Genomic DNA, 12,863 nt, shown 5'->3' on the forward strand with positions numbered 1-12,863 from the left:
GATGCTGGGACACAGGGAAACATGGGGACAGAAATTATGGGATGTGGGGACGTGGGGCCACGGGCACGGGGGGATGTGGGTACACTGATATGGGGATTTGGGGACACGGGGACACGAGGACAGGGGGCAGCCCCTCAGCCCCAGGCCCCTCAGGCCGCCGGCCGCCAGGGGGCGCTGCAGCGCGCGGCGTTGCCGTGGCAACGGCCGGGGGGCGAGGGGCGGGGGGGAGGCGGCTCCCCCGCGGCGTTGCCATAGCAACGGGGGGCGGGGCGAGGCAGGGCCGGGCCCGCCCCGGGCTGGGAGGCGGCGGCGGCGGCGGCGGCGGCGGAGGCGCATGCGCGGTGCGCGCCCGGTGCCGGCCCGGTCCCGAGAGCCCGGCGCGGCGCAGGCGGAGGCAGAGCGGAGGCCGGGGCGACCCCGGCCCGAGCGCGGTGAGTGCGGCACCGGCACCGCTACCGGCACCGGGGGGGGCCCGGAGGGGCCGGGCTGCCGCATCCCGGTACCGGGAGAGCGGGCAGGAGCCGGGCCTCCGGTGATGGAGAGGCCCTGACGGGGGGGGGGGGGGGGGGGCGCGGCGGGGCCTCTGCCGGTGGTGGTGGCGGCGGGGGGGGGGGGAGCGGGGAGCCGGGGATGGAGGGGAACCGGGGGGGGCCCGGTTGTGGCAGCGGCGCGGCCCGCCCGGTGTCCCCGGTGATGGAACGGCCCCGGGGGGGCTCGGCCTGACTCAGCGGGGGGGCGGCCGCCTCCTGCAGGGCCTGGCCCGGACACCGGCACCGGTACCGGCACCGCAGGGGCAGCCCCGGGAGGTGCCAGCCCCGGGCAGCGCCGTCCGGCCTCGTCCCGGCCCGGTCCCCCCGTTATGGAGGTCCCGGGGCACGGCGCAGCCCCACGGTAAGCGGCCAGCACCGGGCACGGCCCTGCCCCGGATCCGCACAGCGGGGCCCTGCCGGGACCGGGACCGGTGGCGGTGGCCCTGGTGGTGACACGGTGACACTGGGGGACCGAGGTGGGGACACCACGGCGGGGGGACACGGGGCCCGGCAGGTCCCCGGTGCCTCCCTGCTCCCCACCGTGGGGTCCCCGGGGGGGGGGTTTGAGGCTCCCCGGAGCCCACCCGGTGTTACCGGGAGCTGCAGCCGAGCCCGGTGCCCCCCGGGATGTCACCGTGCGTCCCCACGGTGGCTCCGGGCCCGTTCCCATGGGTGCGTGGGGACACCGGGGGTGGCTGCTGCCGGCACACGGGGGGACACGGACACAGCACCGGGGCTGGCACCGGGCTGCGGGCACCGGGCTGCGGGCACCGGGATGTGGGCACCGGGATGTGGGCACCGGGAGCCCTGCCGGTGCCGTGGCCACAGGAAGGCAGCCCCGGTGCGCACCCTGCCGTGGCCACCCCGCTGCGGGGGTCCCGGGGACCGATCCCGGCAGCAGCCCCGGGGCTGGCGGCACCGCAGCGTCCCCGAGCCTGCGCCGTCCCCCGCTCCTGTTTGTCACTCGACCCGCCGGGATGCGCTCCCGAAATAGCAGCCGCGGTCTCCTCGGGGCGGGCGCCGCCGCCGCCACCGCCGCTCCTCCTGCAGCCCTCGGTGCGGCCCGGGGACGGGCACGGGCACCGCCACGGCTCCGGTGGGGACGGGGACGGGGACGGGCACGGTGAGGGGTCGGTGAGCGGCCCACGAAGCCCCGGCTGCCGTTCTGCTGCCGGGAGCCCGGTGCAGGGCCCCGTCCCGCCACCCCCTGCCTTGGCACCCAGCCCGGTGCCCCCGGTTCTGGGGACAGGGGCACACCGGGCGGTTTTTTGGCCGGGTGTGGGCTCAGCAGCACCGGGCTGCGGGACGATGGAAGCGCAGCGGTAAGCTCCCTGCTCTGCCCCGTAACACGGCTGGCGGGGCACCGGGCCAGGGGCTCCCCGCGGATCTGCAAACCCCTCGGGGCAGCGCCCCCGGCCCCGGCACCCCCCGGGGTTGGGTTCTCCGCAAGGGGCTGCGTGGCCCCGGGTGCTGGTCCTGAGGCTGGAAGCTGCCCCGGCAGCAGCTCGCACGGCCCTGCCAGCCCCCGGCACAGCCCGCGGTGCCCACGGTGCCCGGTGGCCGTGCTGGCACACGCCCGGCGTCGCGTTGGCTGCGGGGAGCGGCCGGGCGCTGGCGCGGGGCTGACCTGGATTCGTCCCTGCCTCCGAATTCGCCCCCTGCGCCGCGTGTGCGCGCTGCGACCAAAGTCCTTGGCACCGCCGGGCTCACCGCACCCATGGGTGCGCTCGGGGCTCCTCCTCAACCGGGGGGCTCCCGCGGGGGTTTCAGGGGATGGGGGGGTCCCGGTGGGCTCGGTGCTGAGGGCTGGGGCCGCTGGCTGCAGCCGGCGGGGCGTCGGGCGGCTCCCCCACGCGCTGCGCTAATTACCCCGCTGCCCGCTGATGATGCACGCGCCGAGCCGGTCGGAGAGGTGCCGCGGCCACGCTGCCAGCCCCACGCCGGGCAGGGCGCTGTGCCGGGGGGCTCCTGCCCCGTGGGGGGGCTCCGACCCCTTCAGGAGAGGTCCCTGCTGCCCGGGTGCAGGGGTGGGGGTCCGGGTGAGGGGCTCCCAGCCCCGGTTTGGCCTCTCGGCGCCACGATGCCCCCAGCAGCCACCCACAGCCCCTGCAGGGCCCGGCAGCGTGTCGGCAGGGGGCTGCGTGCTGCAGACCCCCCCCCTCACCCCGCAGCCCCTCTCCCCGTCTCCATCCCCCCCCCTCACTCGGGCAGCAGCCGCGGGTCCCGGCAGAGCCGCAGTGCGCGTGGCTCCGCGCCGCGATGACTCAGCTCCGGGTGGCTGTGCCGGGGAGGGGGGGGGACGACGGGACCCCCGGCCCCACGGCTCCCGGGGAGCAGGACGGTGCCCCCCCAGCTGCCAGCTCTGCGCCCCCCGGGGCGGTGGCAGCGGTGGCAGCGGTGCCACCGGCCGGTGCTGAGTCACAGCGGTGGCTGCCGCCCTGCTGCGGGGGGGGGCCGTGGCTGCCGGCACCTTGCAGCCCCCACGGGGGGGCACCCAAGGGGGGTGGCAGCACCCCAGGGTGCCGGGCATGGGGTGGGGGTGGCTTTGGCCCCCCCTGGGAGCCCCCGCTCGCAGCTGGCCCCTAAGCCCCTGATCTCTGATCTGCGCAGCAGAGTGAAAGCGGATTAACGCTGCTGGGGGGGGGAAAGGGGGGGTGGGGATCCCCAGACCCCCCCCCTCCAGACCTGGGGAGGGGCTGGGACCCGGCTCCTCGCAGCGGGGGCGGTCGCTTCTCCAAATCCTTTGGCTGGAGGCAGTGGGGCAGCGCCTGGGTGCCCCCCCCCGGTACCCCCCCCGGCTCCGCAGCCCCCTGCCGTGCCGTGGGGCTGGGGGCTCTGCCCCCCGACCCCTCACCGTCTGGGTGCAGGTTTGCCAGCAGATGTTTGCCCCTCTAAGCTCTCACGGACCCCGTGCAGATTAGGAGGCGCTGGCAGGCTGGGCCGGGGGGGCCATAAGCTGCTTACCCCCCCTCAGCACGCCCGCAGCCCCCCGGCACGGCCAGGCTCAGCCCAATGTGGCCGGGGCATCGCGGTGGCACCAGGGCCACAAGCCCACGTTGCGGGTTTGAGGGGTGGGGGGCTCATTTAGTGCCACATCCCACAGCCCCCCTAGCAGGCGGGGGGGGGGTCCCAGCCCCCCGGCGTGACGGCCGCCTCTCCCGCAGCTGGGGCATGGCCGTCAATGTGTACTCCACCTCGGTGACCAGCGAGAACCTGAGCCGCCACGACATGCTGGCCTGGGTCAACGACTCCCTGCAGCTCAACTACACCAAGATCGAGCAGCTCTGCTCAGGTGGGTCCCCGACGGGGGTGTGGGGGGGGGCGCAGGCGCCTGCCACGACCCCCCCAGTGACGCCGCCGCGTGTGTGTGTGTGTGTCCCCCTCCCCTGCTCCCCAGGGGCTGCCTACTGCCAGTTCATGGACATGCTGTTCCCCGGCTGCGTCCACCTGCGGAAGGTGAAGTTCCAGGCCAAGCTGGAGCACGAGTACATCCACAACTTCAAGGTGCTGCAGGCCGCCTTCAAGAAGATGGGAGTGGACAAGGTATGTCCCGTGGGGGGGCGGCTGGGGGGTCCCCGGTGCCCGCGTGGGGCCGGCAGCCCCCCCCCAGCACGTGTGTCCCCCCCTGCAGATCATCGCGGTGGAGAGGCTGGTGAAAGGCAAGTTCCAGGACAACTTCGAGTTCATCCAGTGGTTCAAGAAGTTCTTTGACGCCAACTACGACGGGAAGGAGTACAACCCGCTGCTGGCACGGCAGGGCCAGGACGTCACGCCCCCCCCAAACCCAGGTGATCAGATCTTCAACAAATCCAAGAAACCCATTGGCACTGCAGGTAATGCCCGGGTCCCTCTGGAGAGCGCTGCCCCCCCCGCCCTCCCGCCCGGCCTCCTGTGCCCCACGTTGCTCGGGCGCCCCCCGCACCCCTGCCCTGCCCCTGCCTGCGCTCTGCTCTGCTGCACGCCTGCGACCGTCAGCGCCGAGCAGGTTTGCGAGGACGCCCGGGGTGGGGTGAGCGGGGACGGCTGCCCCGGCCGGAGGCTGTGCTGGGGGGGCTCGGGTGGCTCAGGGCAGCCTGGCAGCCCCGCTCTGCCTCCTGCTCGCCCACTTCGTGCCCCCAGGGCCCCCAGTGGTGCTCAGGGCAGCCGGGCTGCTCCCCAGCAGCCGGTGCCATGGGTTGGGAGGATGCTGGGGGGGTCGTGCCGCCGTGCTGCTGCCCCCAAGCTTGGTGCCACTGTGTGGGTCCCCAGTGGGCACAGCACTGAGGCCAGACCCCGTGCTGCGCCCCGCGGGGGTCTCGCTGCCCACCCAGCACGTGCGCAAGGAGCCCCCCGAGCACCCACTGGCTCCGTGCATGGCAAAGCCCATCCTGGCCACGAGCACCGCCTGGAGGGGGGCTGGGGGTGGGCTCTGCCTGGGGAAACTGAGGCATCGGGAGGGGGGGAGGCTCAGCCTGGAGCCGCGGCGCAGCCCCCCCGGCGCTCTGCCTGCCCCCGCTCCCGTGGCTCCCTGCTGCTCCCCCGGCCCTGCGCGCCGCGGCGGGGGGTCCCGGCCGGCATTAACCCACCCCTCTCTGGCTGCCCCAAGTCCCCCAGAGGACCTCCCCCACAGGCCCCAAGAGCACGCATAACCCGGCCCGCCTCAGCAACGTCCCCAGCAGCATCCTCCGGAAAAACTCCCCCGCCGCCCGCAACGGGGGCCCCGAGGCCGACGCGCAGATCCTGGAGCTCAACCAGCAGGTGGGCAGGGCCGCGGGCACGGCAAGGGGCGTGGGGGGGGGGGTCCCGGGGAGCCGCAGCCCCCTCGGCACACAAACGCTGTCGTCTGCCCGCAGCTGATGGATCTGAAGCTGACGGTGGACGGGCTGGAGAAGGAGCGGGATTTCTACTTCAGCAAGCTGCGGGACATCGAGCTGATCTGCCAGGAGCACGAGAACGAGAACAGCCCCATCATCACCGGCATCGTCAGCGTCCTCTACGCCACGGAGGTGAGCACGGAGCACGCGTTGCCTGCCCGGCTGCTGGCACACCCAGCCCCAGAGCTCTCTGGGCTTTCCCCGGGCCAAAACCCCCCTTCCCCAGCGTCCAGCCTCTCCTGCACCCAGGGGTGCCCCAGGGCTTGGGCTTGCCGAGGGCTTTGCACCCGTGCTGGGAGGCGCCATGGGGAGAGAGCGGGCCCGGGGCAAGGGCGCAGCTGGGGCAGGGTCCGACGAGGGTCTGACGGTGGCCGTGCCCCCCCGGCAGGAGGGTTTCGCTCCGCCAGAGGACGACGAGCTGGAGGAGCAGCAGCCAGAGGACCAGGATGAGTACTAGCCCCGGCACGCTCCCGCGCCCCGCGCCACCCTGCGCCGATCCCCTCCATAGACATTCGAGGTCTGAGCCTGTGCGCCTCGCCCTGCACCGTCACGCACCATCACAGCCTCCGGCCGAGCCGGCACGCTCGGCGTCCAGCAGCTCCGGTGGGAAGCCACTGTCTCCATAATAAATAGATGTCGATCCATAGAGGAGCACGGCTGTAAATACGCCGGGGGCTGGCGGGTGGGGACGGGCTCCGGCCCCGGCGCCCAGCGCCCCAGCCCTCGCCCCCTCCACCCCATATTTATTTTGGTTGTCTTCTCCGGTGCGAGTGCTGCAGCCGCCCCGGCACCCGCTGCCCCTGCCCGCCCCGCTGTGCCATAGCTAGAGAGAGAAAGAGCGAGTCCGGGGGGGCTTCCCCGGGGCTGAGCTCGCTGCCCTGTGGCCGCAGAGGGACTGGGGCAGCCTGGGGGGCTGCGCACGGGGTCAGCGCTGCCCTGCCGCCCGCTGGGAGGGAGCAGCTCAGAGGAGGAGGAAGAGGTTTGGATTCCTGGGGAGGTGGAGGAAGGAAGCCCAGGAGGAAGGAGCCCCAAGGCGGCTGCAGCGGGGAGCAGCAGGGGCCGGGGCAGCCCAGGGTGAAGACCCCCCCGGGCCAGGTCTCCCGCCCCGCAGGGCGCCGGGGTGGGTTTGCCGAGAGCGGCACGCAGCACCTGCCCCGGCCATCTCCCCGTTGCATCGCTTGTCTGGTCCATCACTCCGGTTGCAAAGCCTGCATCTGTGTTAAGTTTTATTTAAAATAAACTTGTGTGGTAAAATGTTGCTCTGCCCGTGGCCGGCCTGGTTCCTGCGCAGGGTGGGAGGTGGGGGGGGGGGGGGCTGGTGGCAGCGCCCCTGGTTGGGGTCTGTGCACGGCGGCAGCACCGTGCTGCACCCTGAGGTAGAGCACAGAATGATAAGGGTTGGAAAAGCCCTCTATGATCATCTGGTCCCACCCCCCCACCACCACCAATGTCACCCACCAAACCCTGTCCCCAAGCACCACGTCCAACCTCTCCTTGAACACCCCCAGGGACGGTGACTCCACCACCTCCCTGGGCAACCCGTCCCAGTGTCTGACTGCTCTTTCTGAGCAGAAATGTCTCCAAATTTCCAACCTCAACCTCCCCTGGCACAACTCGAGGCCATTCCCTCTGGTCCTGTCACTGGTTACCTGTGAGCAGAGACCGACCCCCAGCTCCCCACCCCTTCCTTTCAGGCAGTTGCAGAGAGCAATGAGGTCTCCCCGAGCCTCTTCTGCTCCAGACCAAACACCCTCAGCCGCCCCTCACAGGCCTTGTGCTCCAGGCCCTTCCCCAGCTTCGGAGCCCTGCTCTGGACACGCTCCAGGGCCTCGATGTCCTGCTGGGAGTGAGGGGCCCAAAGCTGAACCCAGCACTCGAGGTTTGGCCTCACCAGAGCAGAGCCCAGGGGGACGATCTCCTCCCTGGCCCTGCTGGCTGCACTGCTCCTGACACAGCCAGGATGCCCTTGGCCTTTTTGGCCCCCTGGGCACGCTGCCGGCTCGTGTTCAGGTGAGCATCGATCAGCAGTGCAGGACCCAGCACTGAGCCATGTTGAACCTCATCCCATTGGCCTCTACCCATCAACCCATCCTGTCCAGGTCCCTCTGCAGTGCCTTTCTACCCAGCAGCTTGACACTTTCCCCCACCTTGGTGTCATCTGCAAACTTACTGAGGGTGCTCTCAATTCCCTCATCCAAGTCATTGATAAAGATATTAAAGAGGATGAGCCCCAACACCGACCCCCAGGGAACACCACTGGTGACCGGTCACCAGATGGATTTCACTCCGTTCGCCGCTACTCTCTGGGCCTGGCCAGTTTTTAACCTACCAAAGAGTGCACCTGTCCAAGCCATGGGCTGCCAGCTTCTCCGGGAGAATACTGGGGGACAATGTGTCAAAAGCTTTGCCGAAATCTAGGCAGGCTATGTCAACAGCCTTTCTGTCAGTCACCAGGTGGGTCACCCAGTCATAGAAGGAGATGAGGATGGTCAGGCAGCACTTGCCATTCATGAACCCATGCTGACTGGGCTTGATCCCCCAGTTGTCCCACATATGCTGTAGGATTGCATTCAAGATGACCCGTTCTGTCATCTTTCCTGGCACTATGGGCAGGCTGACAGGCCTGGAGTTCCCCACGTCCCCCTTACGACCGCTCTTATTAAACCCCCGGTCAGCAAGACGGTAAAACTGAGCCCAAAAGTCACCATTATGTTTAACTCTGTTTTTACACCGCAGAACCAGGGGAGAGCGCGAACGCAGTCCCCCACTACCACAAATTATGCAGTCGAGTTTCCCGCATTTGGGGAAATCGCAGGGGTCAGCACACCCGGAGTGCAGGGGATGAGCCTCGCCCTGGGAAAACCACCTGCCTGATCATGGTGTCTCCCCTGCCAGGTAAGTATGCCCCCGCCTCCCCGAACACCCGCACCCACCACAGCGCACGCACCCCCAGCACACGGACACCAGCCCCAAGAGCCCACCCCGGGCCCTCCCAAACGCCCCTCCCCGCCCCGCGCTCCGGTCCCGGCTCGAGCCCGCTTCGCGCCCACGGGGGGCTCAAGGGGCGCCCCGCGTGGCGTGGGCTTGGTCCCGGCATGCGGCGCGGCCCTGATCTGCATGGACACGCCCCCACGCTCATAGGCCACGCCCCCCTCCCGCTCTGGCCGCTGCTAAGGCCCCGCCCCGCAGCCCTCTCCCCGCCCACAGCCCCGTGCTCTGCTCGGCCCCGCCCCTCCCCGCCCGGCCCCAGCTCGGCCAGGCCCTTTTTCCACATTTCATAGACCTTCCTCTTCCTTTTGATCTTATTGACGAGCTCCTTGCTCATCCACGCAGGTTTCCTGCCCCCCTTCCCCAATTTCCTATTATTGGGGATGCACCGACCCTGAGCTTGGAAGAAGTGCTGCTTAAATGTAGCCCAGCTCTCACAAGCACCCTTGCCTTCTAGCAGCCTAGCCCATGAGATCCTCCCAAGCAGGTCCCAGAAGGGGTCGAAGTTGGTTTTTCAGAAGTCCAGGGTAGCAATCCTGCTTTTAGCCTTACTTCCTTTGCCTAGTTCCATCTGGTTCTCCACCATCTCCTGGTCACTGCATCCCAAGCTGCCCCCAACCTTCACATCCCTAACAAGGCCATCCCTGTTGGTAACAACGAGGTCCAGGAGCACCCCCTGCCTCGTCGGCTCCTCCACCACCTGCATCAGAAAATTGTCTTCAACACATTGTAGGAACCCTTTGGACTGCTTGTGCCTGGCCGAGTTGCTTACCCAGCAGATGTCTGGGTAATTGAAGTCCCTCATGAGGACCAGCGCTCGTGATCGTGAGGCTACTAGCAGCTGCTCGTAGAAGGCCTCATCGACCTCCTCCTCCTGATCTGGAGACCTGTAGTAGACCCCCACCACCGTATCTCCCATACCAGCCCACCCCTTAATTCTCACCCACAAGCTCTCCACTTGCCCCTCACTCTCCCCCAGCTCTAATTGCTCCCTCACATAAAGGGCAACCCCACCCCCTCGCTTCCCCAGCCTGTCTTTCCTAAAGAGGACATAGCCCTCCATGACTGCGTTCCAGTCATGCGAGCTGTCCCACCACATCTCAGTGATCGCACCGAGATCGTGGCCCCGCGACCGAACACAGATCTCGAGCTCATCCTGTTTGTTTCCCATGCTCCGTGCATTGGTGTACAGGCACTTTAGGGAAGCAGCAGGTCCAGTTACTCCTGGGGGGATGCAAGAAGAAGATACTGGACGGGGGATCGGGAACGCTACCTTCTCTGAGGAGTCCTCAGACAATCCTATGGGAGTGCTCAGAAATTTTTCCCTGTCTTCAACAGTGACAGCAGTGATGACTTCCCCCAGCCCTTCTCTGTCACCTTTGGCTCCCCTCCCTTCCCCCATCAAACCTAGTTTAAAGCCCTGGTAATCAGCCCAGAGAGCTTGCTCCCCAACACATTTGTGCCCCACTTGGTGTCTGTCCGTAGCCCACATACCCAGCCTCTCAAAGGACGGCCCAAGATCAAAATACTGAAATCCCTGGTCCAGACACCACCCCCTCAGCCAGTCATTTACCTGTAAAAGCCTTGCAGGTGCCAAGGTCAGTGTAGAGGGAGGGGGAGAGGTGCTCCAGGCGCCGGAGCAGAAGTCCCCTGCGGCCTGTGGTGAGGACCATGGTGAAGCAGGCTGTCCCCCTGCAGCCCATGGAGTACCACGGTGGAGCAGGGTTCCACGCTGCAGCCCGTGGAGGAGCCCACGCAGGAGCAGGTGACCCGGCAGGAGCTGCTGCCCGTAGGGGAGCCAGGTTGGAGCAGTTTTCTCCTGAGGGATGGACCCCGTGGTACGGACCCATATCTGGAGCAGTTCTGGAAGAGCTGCTGCCTGTGGGAAGCCCACGCCGGATCAGTTCATCAAGGACTGCATCCCGTGGGTGGGACCCCACAGCACAGGGGACGAGAGTGACCGAGAAGGAGCGGCAGAGAAGAAGTGCTGTAGACTGACCATAACCCCCATTCCTCTGAACCGCTTGGGGGGAGGAAGTGGAAGACGATGAATGGGGGGGGGAAGGTGCTTTTGGTTTCTTTCCTTTGTTTCTCACTTCTCTAGCTTGTTAGGTAATAAATCTTACTTTCTCCCTATACTGAGTCTGTTTTGCTCGTTAAAATAATTACTGCGTGATCTCCCTGTCCTTATCTCAGCCCCTGAGCCCTTTTCATTGTATTTTCTCCCCGTTCCTCTTTGAGGAGGGGGAGTGAGAGAGCGGCTGTGGTGGAGCTCGGCTGCCCACCCGAGTAAAACCACCAGAGATGGAAATTAGGAGACATTGCTTTACTGAGGGGGCTGTGCGGTGCTGGAATGGGCTGCCCAGGGCAGGGGGCGAGTCGCCATCCCTGGAGGTCTGCAGGAGACGTGTTGGTGTGGAACTGGTTTAGTGGTGGGCTCATCACTGCCGGGCTGAGGGCTGGGCCAGCCGCTCCTAGGGGCTTCTACACCTTGAATGACTGGGACTGCCGTGGGACAAATCTCAATAATTTTCCTCAGACAGGACCTTCTGTGAAGCTGTCTCATTTGTGATTGCATTGTGGGCATCTTGCACAGTAGGAGTTTATCCTGACCTCATCTCCCCATTGCCCGGCACCTGATTTCTCCCATTTCCTCACTTGAGTCCTGCAAGTTCACCGCCCGCTCGATGCCCTCCTGTACCCTACACGTGCAATTTGATTTGGCCCACCGCTAATTTCTCCTTTTCCTTTTTTTTCCTTCTTCTCTCGTGACCAGAGGGCCCGTGATTTTTGTTTTTCCCGATCTCGCAGTGCTCCTGTCTCCCTTAGCTAGGATTTCCCCCGCACAAACTGCTGCCCCTGCACAGCCCCCGCTCTGCGTCTCGCTACGGCCAGAGCGGGAGAGGGGCGTGGCCTGTGAGCGTGGGGGCGTGTCCATGCAGATCAGGGACCGCGCCGCATGCCGGGACCGGGACCAAGCCCACGCCACGCGGGGCGCCCCTTGAGCCCCCCGTGGGCGCGGAGCGGGCTCGGGGCGTGGGCGCTCGTTGGGGCGAGGAGGGGCGTTTGGGAGGGCCCGGGGTGGGCTCTTGGGGCTGGTGTCCGTGTGCTGGGGGTGCGTGCGCTGTGGTGGGTGCGGGTGTTCGGGGAGGCGGGGGCATACTTACCTGGCAGGGGAGACACCATGATCAGGCAGGTGGTTTTCCCAGGGCGAGGCTCATCCCCTGCACTCCGGGTGTGCTGACCCCTGCGATTTCCCCAAATGCGGGAAACTCGACTGCATAATTTGTGGTAGTGGGGGACTGCGTTCGCGCTCTCCCCTGGTTCTGCGGTGCAAAGACAGAGCTGGTGCTGGTCCTTATTGCGGTACTGCCCGCAGTGTCCTCTAAGCGGCTCTGCCGGTCTCCTGGTGCTGCGGAGGTACCGGGGGGGTCGGTGCTGCAGCCGCCCCATCGCGCAGGGCCCCGAGGACCCCCGGCGCCCCCGCCCCGCTGCCCCGTGCCCGCCGCCTGGCCGGGGGACGGAGCGCGATCGGGGGGTGCGGGAGGAGCCGAGCGGGCGCTTCGGAGGCTCTCGGGGTCTCTCGCTGGGTGCGGGGCAGCCCCGTGCCTTCCCGGGTCGGGTCGGGTCGGTGGGGCAGGGGTGGCCTCTGGGAGAAGAACCAAGAAGCTGCCCCAAGGCAGATAAGGGGCAGTTCGAGCCAGCTCTGGACCCGCCACTGGCTGGAGCCAAGCCGATAAGTAACGTTGTTTGTTCTTCTGAGAGAGAGGAGTTAAGAAAGGGGGGAGGAAAGAAAAAGGAATAAATAAATAAATAAATAAACCCTGCTGTGCAACAGGAGCTGGGAGAGAGGAGTGAGAAGCAGCCCTGCAGCCCCCAGGGGAGTGCAGCAGGAGGCAGGAGGTGCTCCAGGCTCACAGCAGCAGTTCCCCTGCGGCCTGTGGAGAGGCCCCTGGTGGAGCAGGCTGTCCCCCTGCACCCATGGGTCCCACACGGAGCAGATCTCCACGCTGCAGCCCCCCTGTGGGTGGAGGAGCCCCCAGTGGAGCCGGTGGATGTGGCCTGGAGGAGGCTGCGGCCCATGGAGAGCCCCCGCAGGAGCAGGCCCCGAGCCGGAGCTGCAGCCATGGAGAGGAGCCCACGGGGAGCAGGGGCAGAGAGGGACCGAGAAGGAACAGCAGGGACGAAGCGTCAGGGACTGACCGCAGCCCCCATTGCCCTGCGCTGCTCGAGGAGGGGAAGGTGTCTTTATTTGTTGTGGTTGTTTCTCACAGCTCCATCTGGTTAGTAAGAGGTGTTACACTTTATTAATCTCCCTCTGCGGGGTCTGTTTTACCCGTGATAACTGATGAGTGATCTCCCCATCCTTATCTCACCCCTTGAGCCCTTTGCATCGTTTTTTCTCCGCTTTGAGGAGGGGGAGTGAGAGAGCGGCTGAGGCGGAGCTCGGCTGCCCAGCTGGGTAAAACCCCGTGTAAAACCCAGCAGAGTT

At 67.2% G+C, this 12,863-nt stretch overlaps 1 protein-coding gene across 4 annotated transcripts; it reads left to right on the top strand.

Annotated features, from left to right (window-relative positions):
* Positions 1-322: 322 nt before the first annotated feature.
* On the top strand, positions 323-6,641 carry MAPRE3 (microtubule associated protein RP/EB family member 3). Of its 4 annotated transcripts, none has more exons than XM_084516091.1 (7): positions 323-431; positions 3,695-3,822; positions 3,928-4,073; positions 4,162-4,363; positions 5,116-5,267; positions 5,363-5,515; positions 5,772-6,641. In XM_084516091.1, the coding sequence occupies exons 2-7, from the start codon at positions 3,702-3,704 to the stop codon at positions 5,838-5,840; spliced, it is 843 nt and encodes a 280-aa protein (XP_084372217.1). In that variant the 5' UTR covers positions 323-431; positions 3,695-3,701; the 3' UTR covers positions 5,841-6,641. The 4 variants fall into 4 exon arrangements, with proteins under 4 accessions (XP_084372217.1, XP_084372218.1, XP_084372219.1 ...); XM_084516092.1 differs by having other exon boundaries at positions 5,140-5,267; XM_084516093.1 differs by having other exon boundaries at positions 4,162-4,318.
* Positions 6,642-12,863: the final 6,222 nt, after the last annotated feature.

Source organism: Aythya ferina (genome assembly GCF_964211825.1).
Source record: "Aythya ferina genome assembly, chromosome: 3".
NCBI lineage: Eukaryota > Metazoa > Chordata > Aves > Anseriformes > Anatidae > Aythya > Aythya ferina.